Raw genomic sequence first — 19405 nt, forward strand, 5'->3', positions numbered from 1 at the left:
TGGAAAAATATAAACAAATGAGGTGTGATTTACAAAATAACATGATCGCAAGGTTCAATGAATGTCATTTACGTTTTAGAGAAACAATATAAAAGATCAATAGAAGGATTTATTGGATGCCTATATGGAACAAAGTACATCTGACATCTCATATAAGTTTACAGTGAAAATGAATGCACAGCTAAATGTCTACTAAAGAAATAATGGGATGTTGTCTTATGTACATTATATGCATATTGACAGCATGAGCAAGAGTCTGATCTTCATTTATTTAGATTTTCAGTGTTTTAGCATTATTTTGAAGCTTAAAGCAAATAAACTGAATTCTGACTACAACTCCAATGTTTAGAGTTCCCCTCTGACAATAATGTGGAACTTTATTATATTCTGGAAATTTGAGGAAATGTTCTAAGACTGGACCTCTTAAATTTTAAAAATTGATTTTTTTTTTTTTTAAATTAGGCTTTACAATGAGAGATGTAAAGATGGTCTGAAGTGTGTTTGTATAGGATACGTGGACTGTTTCTAAATAGGCTATGTTGCATTTATTAATTCTGGAATATTTTGAAAGAACTCTACATGAAAGAGGAAGTCCACAGAGTGGGATTTCTTGATTGTATTAGAAGTTCTAATTGTTTTTCTATCCAGTGCTTTAATTGGAGAGGTTCCTTATAATCTGAAGTGGGCGGAGTCAGGCCTGCAGGTGTGTTCAGACTCTCAGGTTGTCTTTCTGACAGATGAAGCGTTCTTTGATGGAGCAGTGCTGGTCGTTCAGGCGTCCATCATCGTGAAGGTGAGCACAGTCTTCATTCCCAGGTCCTAGACCATGATGGGCCCAGTTGTCGGGCTGTCCAGGTTTCCACCGCCTTGAAAAACATGCACAAAGATGTTTATGTGTAATTCCTGTGGAGCACTGACTGATAATAATTCCTCTTTATGCTGAAAGCTCCCTGCTCCCATGACACTCACAATCTCTGATCTACTGGTTACCGTTTCTGGACAAACGTTTTACAGTTTGATTTAGGATAAGAAATCTCTTGGTTATATTTAAGCATTTAAAGCTTTAATATTAGGTTTAGGTAATAAAAACAAATCTTGAAAAAACCAAAGTCATTTTGTAACTAGTGCACGTTTGCTTTGGGACAAGAGCGTATTGAAACAGACCTGGGCTCCGCTCGTCCACCCACTCCCAATCCTCAAACACTGCAATCGTGCCAAATAACTATGTAGGTACAGTTATCCACAAACACACATAAAAGTATGACCAGTATAATGTAAATATAATCATTAGTTGTGTACCCCTGAGATTATAATAATGTAGATGTGACATGAAGCGCCTGAGGTTTTCTGGGACTTCAGTTCAGTAACGAAATGAAGAGGCTGTTTTTTCCTGCCTGGAGGTCTGGACTATGATTGTCCTGCAAAAAGACTTTCGGATGTCAGCAGCGAGAACAGCTGACGAGGAAGTAGTAGTCCCGAAGATGCCGCTTAACGTTGATGTCTGATGATTTTCCATGATTATAGCTCTCTGGACACTTTTCCTTTTGTCCTTTGTGTACTATGTGTGACATACTCTTTGTAGGTGTCTTTAAAAAGACCATGTGAGGTCCTCATAAACATAAATCAGGACACCCTCTCCACTTCATACTCTTTGATTGTTAGTGGAAAAAAGCATGTCTTTGTTTCCTTAAGTTCATATTGATTTTTTGAGCAGCCTCTGCAAACACTTGGTGATGATGTGAATGAATACTGCCAGTCTGTTCTATTTAGGCAGTGGTGGGTCTACGTAAAATGTCTATTAAATCTATTCATACTACAATTAGTATTCTTTAAAAATCATTGTCCCACAATGAATGTTGTCACAATCAGCAGGAGCTGACTGTGTGTAACCTGGAATAGAGGACCCAAATGGAGACCAAAAAACAGAGTATGAAACGTGAATTGAATAACCAAAGAATGAGCTATTTATTATGACTTATAACAGGTGTAGAAAATAAGGCAGGAGCGAACACTATACTAAAACCTAAACTGGGAAATACTAAACTACATTTCGATGACAAAGACATTCAGGCAGCTAAATCTGGGGAACTATGAAGGGAAAGACATGAACATGAAAACATGAGAAAGACATGAGCTGAATCATGAAAAACCTGAGTTAGACATGAGATGGACAAAGGAACGCAGGCGACCTGGCAAAGACTAAAGAAAACACGCAGACTAAATACACACAGGAGGTGATCGAGGGAAGTGGAAACACATGGAGAAACAGCTGTTACAAATGAACATAATGACACCACAGGGGAAGTAAAGATGCGGGATTTTTTTCACCTTAGCCTGTCATTCTGCAAGACCACAGTTCCACAGCTACGTCCTCATTCCAGGTGTCTGCTGTCAATTCCCCGTCAATCAGCTGTTGATGACGTCCGCCTGTCACCTCTGCTTCAGATCACTCTCCTAAACGCTCGCTCCATAGCCAACAAATCATTTGTACTGAATGACTTTTTTTAGCAGTATTAGTATGGACTTTATGTTTCTCACAGAATCTTGGCAGCAGGAGAATGAATGTATCCACCTTAATGAGCTCTGCCCGGTCGGCTGTCGCGTCATCGGGACTCCGTGTTTGGACAGTCGTGGTGGTGGTCTGGTCACTGTTCACCGAGACAATTTCGCTTGCAGGGCTATGGACTCTGAGTTTTTCTCTTCCTTTGAGTCACAACTCCTAAGGTTGGTTCTTCAGATACATTTTATTGTGTTTTAATTTACCGCCCTCCCGGCCCCGCTGGTGTTTTTATTCAAGATTTTACAGACTTTTTATCTTCCATTATTAAACTGGAGAAAGTCTTAATGATTGGGGATTTCAACCTCCACGTGGATGATCTTAGCTGTAGCATGGCCTCTGACTTTCTATCCATTACAGACTCTTTTAATTTTATTCAGCATATCTCTGGACCCACCCATGTTAAAGGCCACACCTTGGACCTTGTGTTTTCTCTTGGCTTAGACATAACTAATGTCTGTGTTAAGGACGTACAAGTGAATGACCATTCCTGTGTTACTTTTAATCTTAGCTTCCCTCTGTACACACCACCTTCTAATTTCATTTCATGTTCATAAATCAGGATGTTGCTTTGGAGTTTTCTAAATTGTTGGACCCTCATGTGATCAATGTCTGCACTGATGCTGATGTTGCTACACAGTGTTTTAAGAATCACTGCTTGGAGATTTTAAATTCAGTGGCACCTATGAAATCTGTCATTGCTGCCTCAAAAAGAGCTCATCCATGGATAAATGATGATGTAATGAAGGTCAAAAGAATCTGTCGGAAAGTAGAACACCTTTGGAAATCAACTAAACTCGAAGATCACAGGCTCCACCTTAGGGAACTTTGGGTTTCTATACATGAAACCATAAAAACAGCCAGATCAGGATAGTTTTCTCATCTAATCAAGCAAGAAAATTCCAAGGTACTGTTTGACTCCATAAACTCTATTGTTTCCCCCGTGGTCCACCGAGTACCTGTGACCTCTATATCTGAGAGTGATGACTTTTTGAGTTTCTTTGTTTTAAATTACCACTTGTGCAAATGACATTCTACCTGCTGGGCTTTTCAAAAATGCTCTCTCTGTCATTGGCCCCTCTATTGTAGAGATATGTAATGCCTCTCTTTTAACAGGGGTGGTCCCTACGTTCTGTAAGCATGCTGTTGTTGAGCCCACACTGAAAAAGAGCAGTTTGGATCCAACTCAGCTTAAGAATTATAGGCCTATCTCTAAGCTCCCATTACTGTCAAAAATTCTGGAAAAAGTAGTTGCAGATCAACTTACCACTTTTTCAGAAAAAGATGAAATTTATGACAAATTTCAGTCGGGTTTCCGTAAAAGTCACTCAACAGAAACCACATTACTTAAAGTCTCTAGTGACATTATGATGTCAGCTGACTCCAGAGCATCCACAGTCATGGTTTTGTTGGACTTGACATCTGCCTTTGACACCATTGACCATACCATCCTGATTAACAGGCTCCGGGACGTAGTGGGTGTGTCCGGTCTGGCTTTGAAGTGGTTTCAGTCATACCTCTCCAACAGATCTTTTAGTGTTTTTGCAAATCAGTTTATGTCACATTCTAAGGATCTGACATGTGGGGTACCGCAGGGTTCAGTTCTGGGTCCTCTTCTTTTTCTTTTGTTCATGTTACCTCTAGGACTTATGATTAGGCAGTTCCCTGAGGTGTCTTATCACTTTTATGCTGATGATATTCAGCTCTATTGCTCTTTTAAGCCGATGGAAGTCCATAAACTGTCCTGTTTAATTAAATGTTTAGCTTCCATTGAACAGTGGCTTGGTGACAACTACTTACAGTTGAACTCTGAGAAGTCAGACATATTAATTATTGCCCCCGACAACCAGATATCTCTAATCAAACAGCATCTTGGTTCTCTTGGCTCATCTGTTCACCCGAGACCTCAGGTAACTTGATATGATCTTTGATTCTGCCATGTCCACAGAACAACACTCTCGCCAGTTAATTAGGAATTGCCTTTTTCAGCTAAGAAACATCTCCAAACTGCAAACTTTGCTGTCTAAATCTGAGTTCGAAATGGTTATTCATGCTTTTATTTAATCTCGCTTAGACTATTGTAACAGTCTTTTTCTTTGTTTGAGCAAAAGGAATCTTGACTGTCTCCAGTCAGTCCAGAATGCTGCTGCAAGACTTTAAACTGAAACACGAATTACGTAATGAACGTAACACCAGTGTTACGTTCATTACACTGGCTTCCAGTACATTTTAGAATTCATTTTAAAATCTTGGTACTGACTTTTAAAGTGAATTGTGATGCCCCTGGCTACATTTCTTGTGCCTGGTCTGCAGGGAAAATGTATCAATATCTTTTTGGTGACATTTGTTTGGTGGTGCGCTGCGAGTTTTATAATGTGAAATCTGTGCCATGGCTCCAAAAGGTTGGAAAACACTGCCTTATGGAAAAGTTCTCTTAGAACTTAGAACAAAAAACACAAGGCCTCATTTTCTCGCATGTATACCATCAGTGTTTTTTTTTTTTTTTTTTTTTTTTTGTAGTAACAGTAACAGCTTACCTCCGGTTCATGACGTAGGGTGTCTGGTTGACCCACTCCCACCGCCCAGTCCTCTCGTCAGTCAGGCCCACCCAGCGGAAGGTGCCCATGCTACGCTGGATCACAAAATCCTGTTAAAGGCAGAAGGACAGAAAACTCTAATTTTCAGTTTCAATCAAGGATCAATACAGTCTCCTCCCATTTCAGTCACATACATGAACTATAGTACGGCTTTTATTGATTAGCTTATCACAAAAGAGCTCCTGTTGAGGTGACAGTGTGTTTAAGCTGCCTCACAAATTTGAGTGTCAGTGCAAACAGATGAGAGGGACAGCCACTCACCCACTCCTCGTCAGTGAGAAGAATGACCAGGTGAGATTCGTGTCCATTGCACCAGTCTCTGGCATCGTGCCATGATAATGGCGTGGTACTGAATAAGTAGCAGCTCGTGCCGAAAGAATCCCAATTCAGAGGACAACAGCCGTGTGCTGTCGTGCCTGACAGACAGACAGACAGAAAGTGTCTGGTTTCCATGTTTTATGAAAGAGTCATTTCAAAAATACACTTTTCGATATTGAAGACCTTCTTTAAAAGGGGACAGTCCTAGAAGATATTAGACAGTCGTTGTGAGAACTATTTTTAGAAAAACATATTTTTGGTGGAGAAATATGCTGAGATTAACATCATCCTTTTCAAGAAAGATCAGTGGATGAAAGCACACAATCACATGGTTAAGAAAATTCTAAAATTACAAAACAGGGCAAAAAATAATAATAAAATAAAATAAAATAATAAACAAATTAAATAAATGGAGAACCTAATACAAATCTTAAATTAGGAAATAACACGATTTAGTTACTAATTTCCTCATAACACCTTAAAACTCCCCCAGAGAAAACCTTACTTTGTTAAAATTTATACAAAGAAATATGAATTGTGGGTCTTAGTTTCAAGAACCTGTTTAAACCTTCCAGTAATGCCTGCAGGTTTTTGATGTTAGTCTGAGCTCACCAGATGCCTCAGACTCAGAGATAAATGACTTGGGGGCCAATGAGACATGGCACATTTATACACAGGCTTCTTTTTTAGTAACGATAAAGATGTTGTATAAGCTTAAAACTGTGAGGGCATCTTTGTAAATGAAGCAGAGGGAAGAGGATTAGACAGGAGCTGTGTACCGTTGTTGACCAAGCGTTCAAAAGAACATTTGAGTTCGGCGACCGTCCTGCGGAGAGCGTCCAGGACTGAGAGCTGCCTCAGTGCCTCTGATACTGAGGAATTGCACACACAAAGCACAGGTATGCACAGTGTTAATAAAAGTACTTGTTGGTGTTTATGGATATGAAAGGTTGCTTTGCAGAGTTTCCACCTGATGCCAGCTGGTCCTTGTTGTTCTCCACTGCAAACTTCATTGACAAAACCTCTTTTGCTGTATCTATGGCAAAAGAACAGAAAATTAAAGTGCGAAAAAGACGAAAAACCCAGCAGTTGGTATCACAGTATGAGTACATCTGAGCTACCTTTGGTGAGCTGCTGTGTGTCCCTCAGTGATTCAGTCAGATTAGAAACACTTTTCTCTGCAGACCACAACCGGTCCCATGTCGATGTGTCTGTAAACACACAGACATATAAAAAATTATAAATAAATGACTATTTTCCTCAAATCATTACCAACAAGAAATACTTCATAATTTTTCTCCGGATATATATATATATATATATATATATATATATATATATATATATATATATATATATGCTATTATTTGAAAACTAGAAGTGGATTGAGAAGAAACATATTTAAAAACGCAAGTATCCAGAAGACACTTGTGTTTCTAAGCCAGTCCGCATCCGTATCGTAATTTGCGTAAGTAAAGTGCAACAAGAATGTAGGTGCAGCTAGCTTCACTGTGACTTTGCATGTGACCAATCCAGTATTAGATTATTATGTACAGACTGATAAGTTTCCTTGTGGCAAATGACAAACTGAAACAAACAAGTGTGTGTAACAGCACAACAAACATTACCTGTCCTTTTATTAACTGCACAAGTAGTGCTGGTCATTAGCTGCTAGCTAACTGGGTAAGGGTGTCGTCTTTAGCTCTGTCCTCCGGTTTAGTGAACATATTTAGTTTAAAGTAAATTACAGGTCTTTTTCTGCCTTTATAGAGGGCTTATATTTCACTATCTAATATGCATATCCACATAATTATGTATTATTATAAAAACTTATTGATTATTGTATTTAAAAAAATACATTAAGAAACAGATTATATTAGATGTATATTTCAAATATGACAAAATACTGATTTTACAGCAGCAAAATTGTATCTTTACATTTTAAACACTTAATAAGCTTTCTGCCTGCACAGAGTGGATTGTCAAATTCTGGATCAGCACCATGATGCAAACTTGTGGCCATAGTATACAGTATTCTGGAGAAGTTATAAACTGTCACTGTGTGTGTGTGTGTGTGTGTGTGTGTGTGTAGGTGTGTGTGCGCGCGTGTGTGTGTGTGTGTGTGTGTGTGTGTGTGTGTGTGTGTGTGTGGGTGTGTGTGCGCGCGTGTGTGTGTGCGTGCATTTTATGTGTATGTTAAATATGAAATATTACTCTGACATTGTCCAGACATGCCCTGTAAGGAAATGAGGAGGAAACAGTAGGAGCTGTGTAAGGCTAAAGGCAGTGGATCCCTCAGCAGCTGGATTAAAAAATAGCACAGGTCACAATAACACATGTACCAGTTTTTGCATTGCAGAGGTATTCAAGTATAAAAACAATAATAAACACAATGTTCTGGTTCTATAACATTTTTCTATCATTACTTTATTATAGATTAAGAGCAAGAGTTGTTAAGTGTTGATAATTAAATAATAGTTTAACTCAATAGCAGTTTGTGCCTTGTTCTCAGATGGAGAGAAAGTGGACAGTGATAGATGAGATAGATAGATAGATATAATTTTATTTCGAACCAGGGGCGGATCTAGAGAAATTTTCTTAGGGTGGCAAAGAAATCAAATGGGGTGGCAAAATCAAAGCCTTTTTTTTCCCCAAACACATATGCAGGTGGTTACATATGGTTAAAATGATTCAAATGCAGTAAGTATACACGTTTTTCATATAAATATAGTCTATAACTTAATTATTGTCTGTAGCCCACATAATTACACACTTTAGTTACATAAAACGTGAGTTTTGATGTTATTTACTGTATAGCCTGTATAATAAATAGATATGTAGCCCAATAAGTATAAAATCCAGAAAGCTACACAACATGGGGCGGTTCGTTTACAAACACAAGTCTAACTTAAGTTTCACACTGTTTTTGTTAGAAAGCAATCACATTGTTACAGCTTAAATTACACAAAATGTCAGAAATCTGCACTGTCATGAACAAAAATTTAAACCTAATTTTTCATGATTTGTTGGATTAACCCACTGAGGTCTGAAATACAACTGCCTATTTTTGATTCCTTTTGAGTTTACGTTTGTATTTCACCCTCAGATTGTTTCATTTTGTTTTTTTCCTCTTGCCTTGTTTGGTGTCATTCTTTTCAGCTCAACTGAATTTAGTTGTTTTTTTCACTGACATACTGCACTAGTACTACTATTACTATTAATAGTACTATTACTGATCTGAAATCACACAAAGAACTAAAAATCCTAGTAGTATTTTTTACTGTAAAAAAACGACATGTTAAGTAAATTTTTATAACTTGAAATGCAAATAAATTGTACATTTTGTAAACATATACAACTATTTATCTAAAAATGCAGCCACTACACCTGCCGTTTTTTTTTTTTTCATTTTCTACAACTATTTAAATATATTACTAAAACTAAAATGAGAGAACAATCAGGTTTCGCAATAAGATGCCCCACAAATGATGTGTGCCAGTAAAAAAACAGTTTGTCCACCAAAAGACAGAGGAGAACAGCACAGGGATAAACCTGCAGGCCTGACAACAGGAGGTGTATCACTCCGCTGGTTTTCTACTTAGTGACAGTGTTTACATTGCAAATGTGCCTCTGTGACATTAATAATAATAATAATAATAATAATAACTTTATTTATAAAGCGCTTTCAAACAAAGTGCTGTACAACTATTTGAAACTAAAAAGATAAATAAAATAAAAGCGATACATAGCAATACAAGTAAAAGACACAATACAAGTTAAAAACAGTAAAAATTTAAAAACTAAAAGCCATAGAATTAAGACCTGTAAGATAGGGTGAACAAATGTGTCTTCAGCTTAGTTTTAAAAACCTCCACAGAGCATGCCTGCCTAATATCTTGAGGGAGGTTGTTCCACAGAAACGGGGCACGAAAAGAAAAAGCACGCTCTCCAATTGTCTTTTTTCTGGCTCTAGGAACTTTTAGAAGGCCAGAGTCCTGAGATCGTAGAGCACGGGATGGAACATAAAGATGTAAAAGGTCGGAGAGGTATGAAGGTGCCAATCCGTTTAAAGCCTTGTAGGTGAGCAGCAGGACCTTAAAATCTGCTCAAACCTGACAAGGTAGCCAATGAAGAGAGTTCAGTACAGGGCTAATGTGCTCAAATTTCCCAGTTCTTGTTAAAATGCGAGCAGCTGCATTTTGCACCATCTGTAGACCTCTAAAACTTTTCTTTGGTAGCCCAGAAAGAAGAGCGTTACAATAATCAATACGTGAGGACACAAATGCATAGACAAGAACCTCTGCAGTGTCGCTTGACAAAACTTGTCTGATTCTGGCTATGTTCCTCAAATGATAAAAGGCGGTCTTTGTTATCTCTTTTACATGAGACTCGAAAGAGAGCACCATGTCGAACCACACGCCCACATTCATTAGTGCCCTCACTGACACACAAAACAAAACGACTACACAACAGAACAACTACACAAGATAACACAACACACTAAGTATACACTCCACACTAAACGTCACAAATCTCCCACATCTAAAAACTCTCGCTCTCTCTCTCTCTCTCTCTCACTCGCTCGCTCTGTCTCGCTGCCGTTACCGTCACTCCCAAAACTTTTCCCTCTTCCTAAACAACCAAATCCCACCTGTTGGTCGACATGGTACATTTTTCCACCGATAGGAAAGAGGTGGCTGGAGCGGGGGGGCTAGGAGGAGGAGTTGGCCGTCCGACTGGGGTCTGGTGTGTGGGGCCTCCCTGCTGCTGTGGAGTCGGGGCAGTCTGCTTCTCCCCACTGCAGGGAAAAGGGTAACACCACCTGGGTCTGGGTGCAGTTTCCCCCTCCAGGGGCAAGGGTACCTAGACCCGGTTCTTAGAGTACGCTTGGGGAGTGTGATTGTGTGTACAGCGTCTCTTTATGTCTGTCTCCACGTTGGTTGAGTGTGGAGTAATTGCCTATGAGAGCATGAGGGTGGGAATGGATGTTTGTATTTGAGTGTGCCTGTATGTCTGTGTCTGTATGTCAGGTTGGGTATCAGACGCCACCTCTCTGGGGACATCTCAGGCCCTCCAAGGTTTGGAGGCCTATCTTCCCCCACCACTTCCCCTGCGAGTGGCAGACGCCCTCAGACATCGATGCGTTGGTGGTTCTTTGTGTCCGGGGGTGGGCGTCCGGGTACACACCGGCTCACTCCTTGGTGGCTGCTTATCGGGGCCTGGAACCTGGGGCTCGCTCGGGCCACTTCGGGGGTGGGGTGCCCTCGGCCTCTCGGCCTGGGGCTCGGTCACTCAGGCACAGCTGGCTGCCGGCGGAGCTCACGGGCACGTCACTGCAACCCCCCCTGGCTTCTGCTCCGCGGCTGCTGAGTGACCCCTCATCTGGGGCTCTCCTCAGCTCTTTCTGGGACAGTGGCGCGGCTGCCCCTCTGTTGGTCTTCCTTGGTCTCTTGTGTTCTGGGGGCCTCTGGATGTCTGGAGTTTTGATCTCCTCCATACCTGCTTCATGCCCTGGAGGATGGGATTGTGGCCCCCCACACCCTCTAGCAGATCATTACATTAAGGAACCTTTTAAATACAAGCGCGCTCATGCTCACAGGTGTACACACAGGTGATCACACACACAAACTACACCCTTTTTGGCTCCTACCTCAAAGCACACTGTGCGCTGTCGATCTTACGTACTGCACAATAATGTTTAATATTAAGTATTTACTGTCATATTCTCATATATCATTGTGATGTTGTTTATTCTATTACTCTCGTTTTCTTCTGCTTGTTTTCTTTTTTCTTTCTCAACAGGTGATCCAGGTGATCGATATATGTATTTTTTGTCTGCTTATTTTGATGGTTTTTGTTTTTTGCCCTTTATCCCCGTCCCTCTTCTCCGCTGTTTTTTTTTTTTGTTTTGTTTTGTTTTTTCCCCCCTCTTTCTTTCTCCCTTTTCTTTTCCCCTGTCCCGTATCTAGCAAGTAAAAAAAATAAAATAAAATAAAATAAAATAAACAATAAAAGGTAAATCAAATGGACCATTACGGCAAGGCTGGGATGGTCCATTTGGTAAAGTAAATCCGTTGGGCATCTTTCTTCGCCTTTAGACAATAATTCTGATGGCAAAAGAACCAAACGGGACAGGTTTAAAAAAAAAAAAAAAAAAAAAGGAAAGAGGTGGGTTTTTTTCCTTTCTTTACCGTTCGCGTGCTGTCCTTAGAAAACGCTTAAAACACACACACACAAAAACTTCACTGTTGACTGTAACTACGCTCAAACTGTTAATGCTATCTTATTTTAATAAACAACACTGTCATATGCAAAACTGGGGTGGCACTTGGGGTGGCAAGGGATCATTTTAGGGTGGCACTTGCCACCCCAAGTGCCACCCTTCTAGATCCGCCCCTGTTTCGAACATACAAATAAAATTGAAATAACAACAGAAAAAAACAAAAAAAAAACAAAAACTTAAAAATCATCAAGTTTTCATGTATATATCTATGTCTATAGAATGCGTGTGCTTGAAAAGGAGTAGGATGAAGTTTACACTTTTCTTGTTCCTACCCCCTTATTTCAGATTTCATTGCTTACAAATCCATATCCAGGATTCAACATTATTTGATCATATATGGTTAACTATGTACAAGTCTAACACATTGAACATACACAAATAAAACCATTTTCAGCACGTAAACCAGAACAACAACAAACTACATTTTTACATAAACTAATCACCCTGTCTATAACACCCGGTTAATCTCTGAGCTTATTTTATATCTATGTGACAAACACCTTAATGAACACTTAAGGTTGGGTTACTCAGGCCTTGATCTATAAAAAATGAGGACGCAATGAGACAACTCAGTCACTGAGAGGAAGATTTCCTATATTCATGCAATTTATTATTTTTGAACAATCGTGTAAATTTTTGTATTGGTGTACTTGTCTTGATTTCATCTGTACAGGTGTTCCACACACTAACTCCTCTGACTGTAATGCTCTGATATTTTACATTTGTCCTTACTACTGAACATAAGGATTCCTCTCAGGTCATGAGTATTTGGTCTTATTTGAACAAGTTCTGAATGTTGTGGGGCAAACATTTATTCGCTGCTTTGTACATTGTTTGCGCAGTTCTGAGGTCAACCAAATCTTTAAATTTGAGAATATTTAATTTGATAAAAAGTGGATTTGATGGTTCTCTTGAAGTAGCTTTATTTATTATCCGTATTGCTCTTTTTTGCAGAATGTATATTGGATGAGTGTGTGTCTTATACGTGTTTCCCCACACTTCCACACAGTATGTCATGTATAATAGCAGTATAATAGAACAATAGAGAGTATATAATGATGTTTGATTTATGAGATCCTTAACCTTGTAGAGAATTGCCAGAGACTTCGATACTTTGCCTTTGATATGAGTAATGTGGGGAATCCAGGATAGTTTGTGATGTATTATCACACCAAGGAATTTTATTTCAGATACTCTGTCTAATTCAGTGTTATTTATTGTCAGTTTACTGTTAGTAGAATATGTGCGATTCCCAAATATTATGAATTTTGTTTTGCTCAGGTTCAATGTTAATTTATTATGGTCAAACCAGGTCTTCAGATTATTTAATTCATTTTCTAGCTCATTCAGAAGTTGTTCCAAGTTACTTCCACAGCACAGTAAGTTTGTTTCATCCGCAAATAATATTATTTTCAAAGACTTTGAAATAGCACATATCTCATTAATATACAATATGAAAAGCAGCGGCCCCAAAACTGATCCTTGGGGAACCCCACACACAACAGGTTTCAGTTCTGACTTCATGGCATTTATTTGGGTAAATTGTTTACGGTTTTTAAGGTAACTGTTAACCCATGATAATGCCACCCCTCTGACCCCATATGTACATAGTTTGTTAATTAAAAGGTTGTGATCAACTGTATCGAATGCTTTCTTTAAATCTAAAAAAACTCCAACAGCATATTTTTTGTTTTCAATAGCAGTTGTTACTGTATCTATAAACTCCATTAAGGCATGCGTTGTGCCATGATGTTTTTTTGTTTTGTTTTTTTAAGTTATTTGTAGCTATAAAGTAAGATTTTTTGAGATGATGAGGAGGTGAAAGTTGGAAGAGAGGCAAAGAGTGATTCACAGGCAGAGTCTAGTTTATTTCTCACAGTTTTGTTGCCTTATGGTTCTGAGTGCTGTCATCAATCTTTGCATTTTTTTTAATTATCTCATAACACTTATTTAATCAGCTACCATCTCTCCTATGGACTTTTTAATGTCTACAGTCTCAGATCAGGAGCAGCAGCAACCCCTCAGCAGCAACATTGTACCCATCAGGTAAATATAGGCTACGTTTGCTTTGCCTTGTCCCCACCTGATGGCTAGTGACATAGTATGATGTGATTCAGTATTAGTTTGTTGATGAATGTGGGTTGTTGTTATTCATGCTGATTTTTAACTTCGAGCATTCACCCTTTTAAACATCTCTGCACGGCCCTGCAACAGTCAGGAGGAAACTGTCAACTAGCTGAGAACAAAGTTCCTGAGAGAGAAAGTTTCCGGTCATTTGGATGGCTGTGTAGATAAAAACACAACTCTTTTGGTTGATTGAGGTAGACAATAGACAGAAAAGATTTTCAAGAAAGAAACAAGAAAATGCTGGTTTGTGGGTCAGTCACTGCAAACAAAATAATGTATGTTTTACACCTTCAGATCCACAACCTGAGCATCATTTCATTATATTGTGGCTGAAGTGAAGCCAGACACCTCTACAGTCAGTTTCTCCTAAAGTGGGCAGCTCACATTTGGAAAAATCCAAAAGGATAAACAGCACTGCAGGCCAGACAGGAAAATCTGTACACTTGTGTTTTAGGTGTCTATTTTGATGAATAGTGACCTTAAGGCCCTGTTGTGTCCTGAGTGTACTCACTGCTGGCTCCCAGAGCTATGATCAGAATCACGAGGAGTGTAGCCGTCAGAGCAGGAAAGAGCCATCGTCTGTACCTGGAGAACCTGGAGAAATTGACAGTACGAGGCTCTGCAGACAGACAAATAGGACATGAGTTTTTCATTTTACAGAACGCACAGACAGACAGGTGGACACACAGACAGGCACCTTTGTTCCAGTAATTGCTCATTTCTTCGTCCACATTGTCATGGTATTCAGTCGTCATGGTGATTCTGGTCTCTGGGTCTGTCTCTGCGTGAAATGGCGCGCGTCTGACTTCGTCTTCGTCCAGTCCCCAATGAACAAACTGACAAACTGTCCAAACACAGAGCCTCAGGTCATTGGCCACGAGCTGCACTTTCACTGGAAAACACCACCTGTGTGTGTGTGTGTGTGTGTGTGTGTGTGTGTGTTAGCTGATTACTACACTGAGATAACCTACATCAACAACTACAAAGAACTAAACTTTCATGGAAAAAAAGGCCAACATCTGAAAATACCTGAATATTTTCAGATGTTTGAATAAAAGAGGCACAGAGGTACCATTGAGAGTATGATCACCAGCTGCATCACCGTGTGGTATGGTTCCTGCACTGGGTCCTGCAGGAGCCATACAGGACCCAGTGCAGCGGGTAGTAAGAAGATCGTGGGTACTTCTCTTCCCTCCATCCAGGACATCTGTCACGGCACAGTGGCCCGTGGAAATGTGATGGACTCAAGTGCAGATGCAAAACCAGAGGCTTGAAGTGCGGTGCACCAAAAGAATTTTTATTCACAATGCTTGTTAGCAACTGAAGACTCAGACTATTATTTAGAAGAAACATAAACTACACGTCTGAGGCAGAGGAGACTAAGACTATAGTTAAATTAAGACAAATTCACTGTGACGACTGGGTGCAGAGACTGGTCGGGGGAAACTATGGCCGGCCAGGGCACTGAAACAGAGGAGAGGAAATCAGCGGGACCCAAAAGAGAGTTGCGAGTTAATCCAAGAGTAATTTCCTTGTGCTTCCAGGTGGAGATTGCTTGGAGGGGGGAAGGCATGAGACAGAGGTCCAGGTGAGTACAGCGTGCAATGCCAGAAAGTCCTCTCCATTACAAGTGACTCCACTCATCGGTCCAATGGCTTCTGCACTTTGCTGCCATCGGGAAGGAGATGGAAGAGCCTCTGGGCTGAGAGACAGCTTCGTTTATCAGACTGTCAGGATGCTGAAATCACTCCCTGCTCTCACACACATGAACTCCAGACCTGCATTCACCTCTTCCCTTTGAACCTCCCAGACATACAAAACTCTGAACCACCACCACTGCCTTTTCACTGACTGTCCCACGCCTACTTTAGCATGAACTTGCTACAATCGCTGTGATTGTGTTGGACACTACTGTTTATATAATTGTTCAGTATTGTATTGTTTTGTACAAAATACTTTTATTTTATTTTTATCTTTTCATCTTTATATTGTTTTAGTGTATACTGAGGGCCATGGGAGCATTGCAATTTTAAATTCCTGTGTATGATCTGTAGATATGGTCTTTGACAATAAAGCTGACTTTGACTTTTTGAAGACGCGACGGCTGAACAGAAGCAACAAAAAGACAATGAAAAAGATTTTACAGATAATCATTCAAATATCTTTTGAGTGGCGATGGCAATAAAGATAAAGAAGCAGTGACAGACACAGATTTGTTCTCATTTTTATTGTATGTCATGACTTCTCACTGCAACACATCTTAGAGATCTTGCACTTTCCTCCCTGACATGTTTCAATCAATTGCACCTGTTACCCATCATAGTAGAAAAATATTAAGAAATGAGGTGTGATTTACAAAATAACATGATCGCAAGATTCAATGAATGTGATTTGTGTTTTAGAGAAAGAATATAAAAGATCAATAGGAGGATTCATTGGATGTCTGTATGGAACAAAGTACATCTGACATCTCTTTATGTTCACGGTGAAAGTGAATGCACAGTTTCATGTCTACTAAAGAAATAATGGGATGTTGTCTTATGTACATTACGTGGCTTTTGTCAACATGAGCAAGAGTCTGATCTTCATTTATTTGGGTTTTCAGTGTATTAGCATTATTTTGAAGCTTAAAGCAAATAAACTGAATTCTGGCTACAACTCCAATGTTTAGAGTTCCCCTCTGACAATAATGTGGAACTTTATCATATTCTGGAAATTTGAGGAAATGTTCTCAGACTGGACCTCTTAAATTTTAAAAATTGAATTTTATTTTATTAAGCTTCACAATGACAGGTAGACAGGTGGTCTGAAGTATGTTTGTACTGGATAAGTGGATCGTTTCTAAATAGGCTATGTTGTATTTATTAATTGTTTTTCTATCCAGTGCTTTAATTGGAGAGGTTCCTTATAATCTGAAGTGGGCGGAGTCAGGCCTGCAGGTGTGTTCAGACTCTCAGGTTGTCTTTCTGACAGATGAAGCGTTCTTTGATGGAGCAGTGCTGGTCGTTCAGGCGTCCATCATTGTGAAGGTGAGCACAGTCTTCATTCCCAGGCCCATGACCATGATGAGCCCAGTTGTCGGGCTGCCCAGGTTTCCACCGCCTTGAAAAACATGCACAAATATGTTTATGTGTAATTCCTGTGGAGCACTGACTGATAATAATTCCTCTTTATGCTGAAAGCTCCCTGCTCCCATGACACTCACAATCTCTGATCTACTGGTTACCATTTCTGGACAAACATTTTACAGTTTGGTTTAGGATATGAAATCTCTTGGTTATATTTAAGCATTTAAAGCTTTAATATTAGGTTTAGGTAATATATCAAATCTTGATAAAAACCAAAAACATTTTGTAACTAGTGCATGTTTTGCTTTGAGACAAGAGTAGACTGAGACAGACCTGGGCTCCACAGTGTACAGTGTCTGATCCACCCACTCCCAACTCCCAGTTCTCCAGTCAGACAAACCGACCCAGAAATACTGAGGGATTGTTTGATTGATCACAAAGTCCTAAACAAAAAGAAAGAATGCTGTTGAAGAAAATCACTCAGGATATTTTATAGCTTGGTCAGCAGGTCTCATCGTCTGGGCAGCATGAGTGTGTGTAAAGCAAAGGGTGTATAATAAATAAAGTTTGTAGCTCTCAACTTTTGCTTTGGGACAACTGTTGAGTAGATTTTTAGTAAAGCAATAAAGAAACATATGACAGTATTTTACCAGAAGGTTAAATATGTGAGTCCCCTTCATCTTTTTCTGCTGAATATGCTTCTCTAATCATAAGTGAACCATCTTCACCAACCTAAACAGAAGTCCACATTCCTTTAACTCAGGCACTTAAAACTACCACGAACTGTCTTACCCACTGCTTGTCAGTTTGGAGAATGATCAAATGGGCTTGCTGTGTTTCACACCAGTCTCTGGACTCGTTCCAGGACTGAGACTCATTGCTGAAAAAGTAACAGCTGGACTCAAACCCAGTCCAACCCACAGGACAACAGTCTCCTGCATCTGAACCTGATTGATACAGACAGATACACAGATGTGGGCAGTGTGCAGATGTACATTTTCCTGATATGGCCAAATATGAGTGAACGTACTGTTGTTGAGGATGAGGTTGATGGTACATTTGATGGCAGCAACACTCTTACTGAGAGAGTCGATGACCGACAACTTCTTCAGGGTCTTGGTCACTGAACACACACACACACACAGCACAAACACATACACATACACACACACACACACACACACACACACACACACACACACACACACACACACACAGCACAAACACCAGTTAGTGACGTATGAAGTTATCATCAGCAGAAGAAAGTGCAGTAATACAGACAGACCTGAGGTCAGCTGATCCTTGTTGTTGTCAACAGCAAGCTTTAGCTGATGAAGGTCATTAGCCATTTCTGTAAACAAAAGCATTTAGCATGTTAGCACTTTAGCAGCATGGATACTGGAATGAAACTTGAAATTGCTACGTGTAAAACAATGCAAATTAACTGAAGCCAAGAAAAAATTGAAGAAACAACTTCTATAACTTCATGTCCAAGCACCAATCTACAGTTGACATACACCATTGCCATATTCTTTGTAATATAGTATGTTTTTATGTACCACTAGGTGGTGCAGTGGAAGTTATTATAAATGTTTTATAACACAGTAAGTCAATATATTCTTTATTTAACTAGGCGAGTTATTAAGAGCACATTAATCATATTGATAAATCCTCATTGGTAAAAATAAATAAATAAATAAATAAAAATAACAGACTCAGAGTGGTGAAAGTTCTTCTTTAAAATTATGACAAAAAGTAGCTTAAACTTATGATGGATGAATTGCACAACTTAGTCTTTTACATAATTTGAGGCGTCTGTCCCCTGAAAACTATTGTCCAATTACTCACCATTGAATTTTGTTTTTTTTCCTGTGTTTTCTTTTCCCTTTTTTTCCACAGCAAATGAAGGAATAAGTTTAAGTAATAGGTGTGTTACCTTCAGTATGCCGCAGTGAGTCACTCAGTAATTGGGTGGCGTCAGTCAGGCTGGAAACTCTCTGCTCCACAGATATTAGACGATTAGATGTGTCTGTGTCTGAACAAGCAGAAAGTAGAAAATAAATTTTAAAAAACCCCATTAAGTTTAAACTCACAGATCTGGTCTGTGAACCAGTTTGTGTAATTCTGGTTCAAGTTATATTCTTTGGTTTATTGTTTTTCATGTTTTTGGCTTTCTTTTGCTTTTAGGTCCTAGTTTCTAGTTGCCTTCCGTGTTCCACGTTTTGTTACTTTGTCTCCGTGTTTCATGTTCCCTCTGTTCCGCTGGTCAGTCATGTCTCCATGTCACAGTGTTAAGTTTGCGTCTTTGTGAAGGTCTCATGTTTCCTGTTTTATTTTGAAAAATTCCGTTCATTCAGTTTTGCTTCCTCCCCATCTCGTTATCTCAGGTTAGTCCCAGCTGTGTTTCCCTCCTGTTTCCTATTCCCTCGTTGGTCCCTTGTTTTATTTAAGCCCT

The 19405-nt window shown here is 39.5% G+C and overlaps 2 protein-coding genes across 2 annotated transcripts; both read right to left on the minus strand.

Moving 5' to 3' along the window:
• Positions 1-709: 709 nt before the first annotated feature.
• LOC134623959 (C-type lectin domain family 10 member A-like) lies at positions 710-14637 on the minus strand. The gene is made up of 8 exons (XM_063468959.1): positions 14580-14637; positions 14394-14501; positions 6594-6683; positions 6443-6508; positions 6252-6344; positions 5416-5570; positions 5095-5204; positions 710-866 (listed from the first exon to the last, which is right to left on the minus strand). The coding sequence occupies exons 1-8, from the start codon at positions 14635-14637 to the stop codon at positions 710-712; spliced, it is 837 nt and encodes a 278-aa protein (XP_063325029.1).
• Positions 14638-16718: 2081 nt separating this feature from the next.
• On the minus strand, positions 16719-18299 carry LOC134623960 (C-type lectin domain family 10 member A-like). Its single transcript, XM_063468960.1, has 5 exons — positions 18236-18299; positions 17981-18073; positions 17743-17897; positions 17284-17393; positions 16719-16984 (listed from the first exon to the last, which is right to left on the minus strand). The coding sequence occupies exons 1-5, from the start codon at positions 18297-18299 to the stop codon at positions 16828-16830; spliced, it is 579 nt and encodes a 192-aa protein (XP_063325030.1). The 3' UTR covers positions 16719-16827.
• Between the last annotated feature and the right edge of the window lie 1106 nt (positions 18300-19405).

The sequence above is a fragment of the Pelmatolapia mariae genome, linkage group LG3_W (assembly GCF_036321145.2).
Source record: "Pelmatolapia mariae isolate MD_Pm_ZW linkage group LG3_W, Pm_UMD_F_2, whole genome shotgun sequence".
Classification (NCBI taxonomy): Eukaryota; Metazoa; Chordata; class Actinopteri; order Cichliformes; family Cichlidae; genus Pelmatolapia; species Pelmatolapia mariae.

Bases quoted from the DNA above. Each gene is read 5' to 3' on its own strand.
- LOC134623959 (XM_063468959.1), bottom strand. From the start codon at position 14,637: ATGACGACTGAATACCATGACAATGTGGACGAAGAAATGAGCAATTAC. The intron at 6,509-6,593 runs GTAGCTCAGATG...CTTTTGCCATAG, and splicing joins CACACAGCAGCTCACCAAAG to ATACAGCAAAAGAGGTTTTG. The intron at 867-5,094 runs GTAAGCTGTTAC...ATGTTTTTCAAG, and splicing joins CCCTACGTCATGAACCGGAG to GCGGTGGAAACCTGGACAGC.
- LOC134623960 (XM_063468960.1), bottom strand. From the start codon at position 18,299: ATGGCTAATGACCTTCATCAGCTAAAGCTTGCTGTTGACAACAACAAG. The intron at 17,898-17,980 runs GTACGTTCACTC...TGTATCAATCAG, and splicing joins CAACCTCATCCTCAACAACA to GTTCAGATGCAGGAGACTGT. The intron at 16,985-17,283 runs GTCTGTCTCAGT...ATGTTTTTCAAG, and splicing joins CTGTACACTGTGGAGCCCAG to GCGGTGGAAACCTGGGCAGC.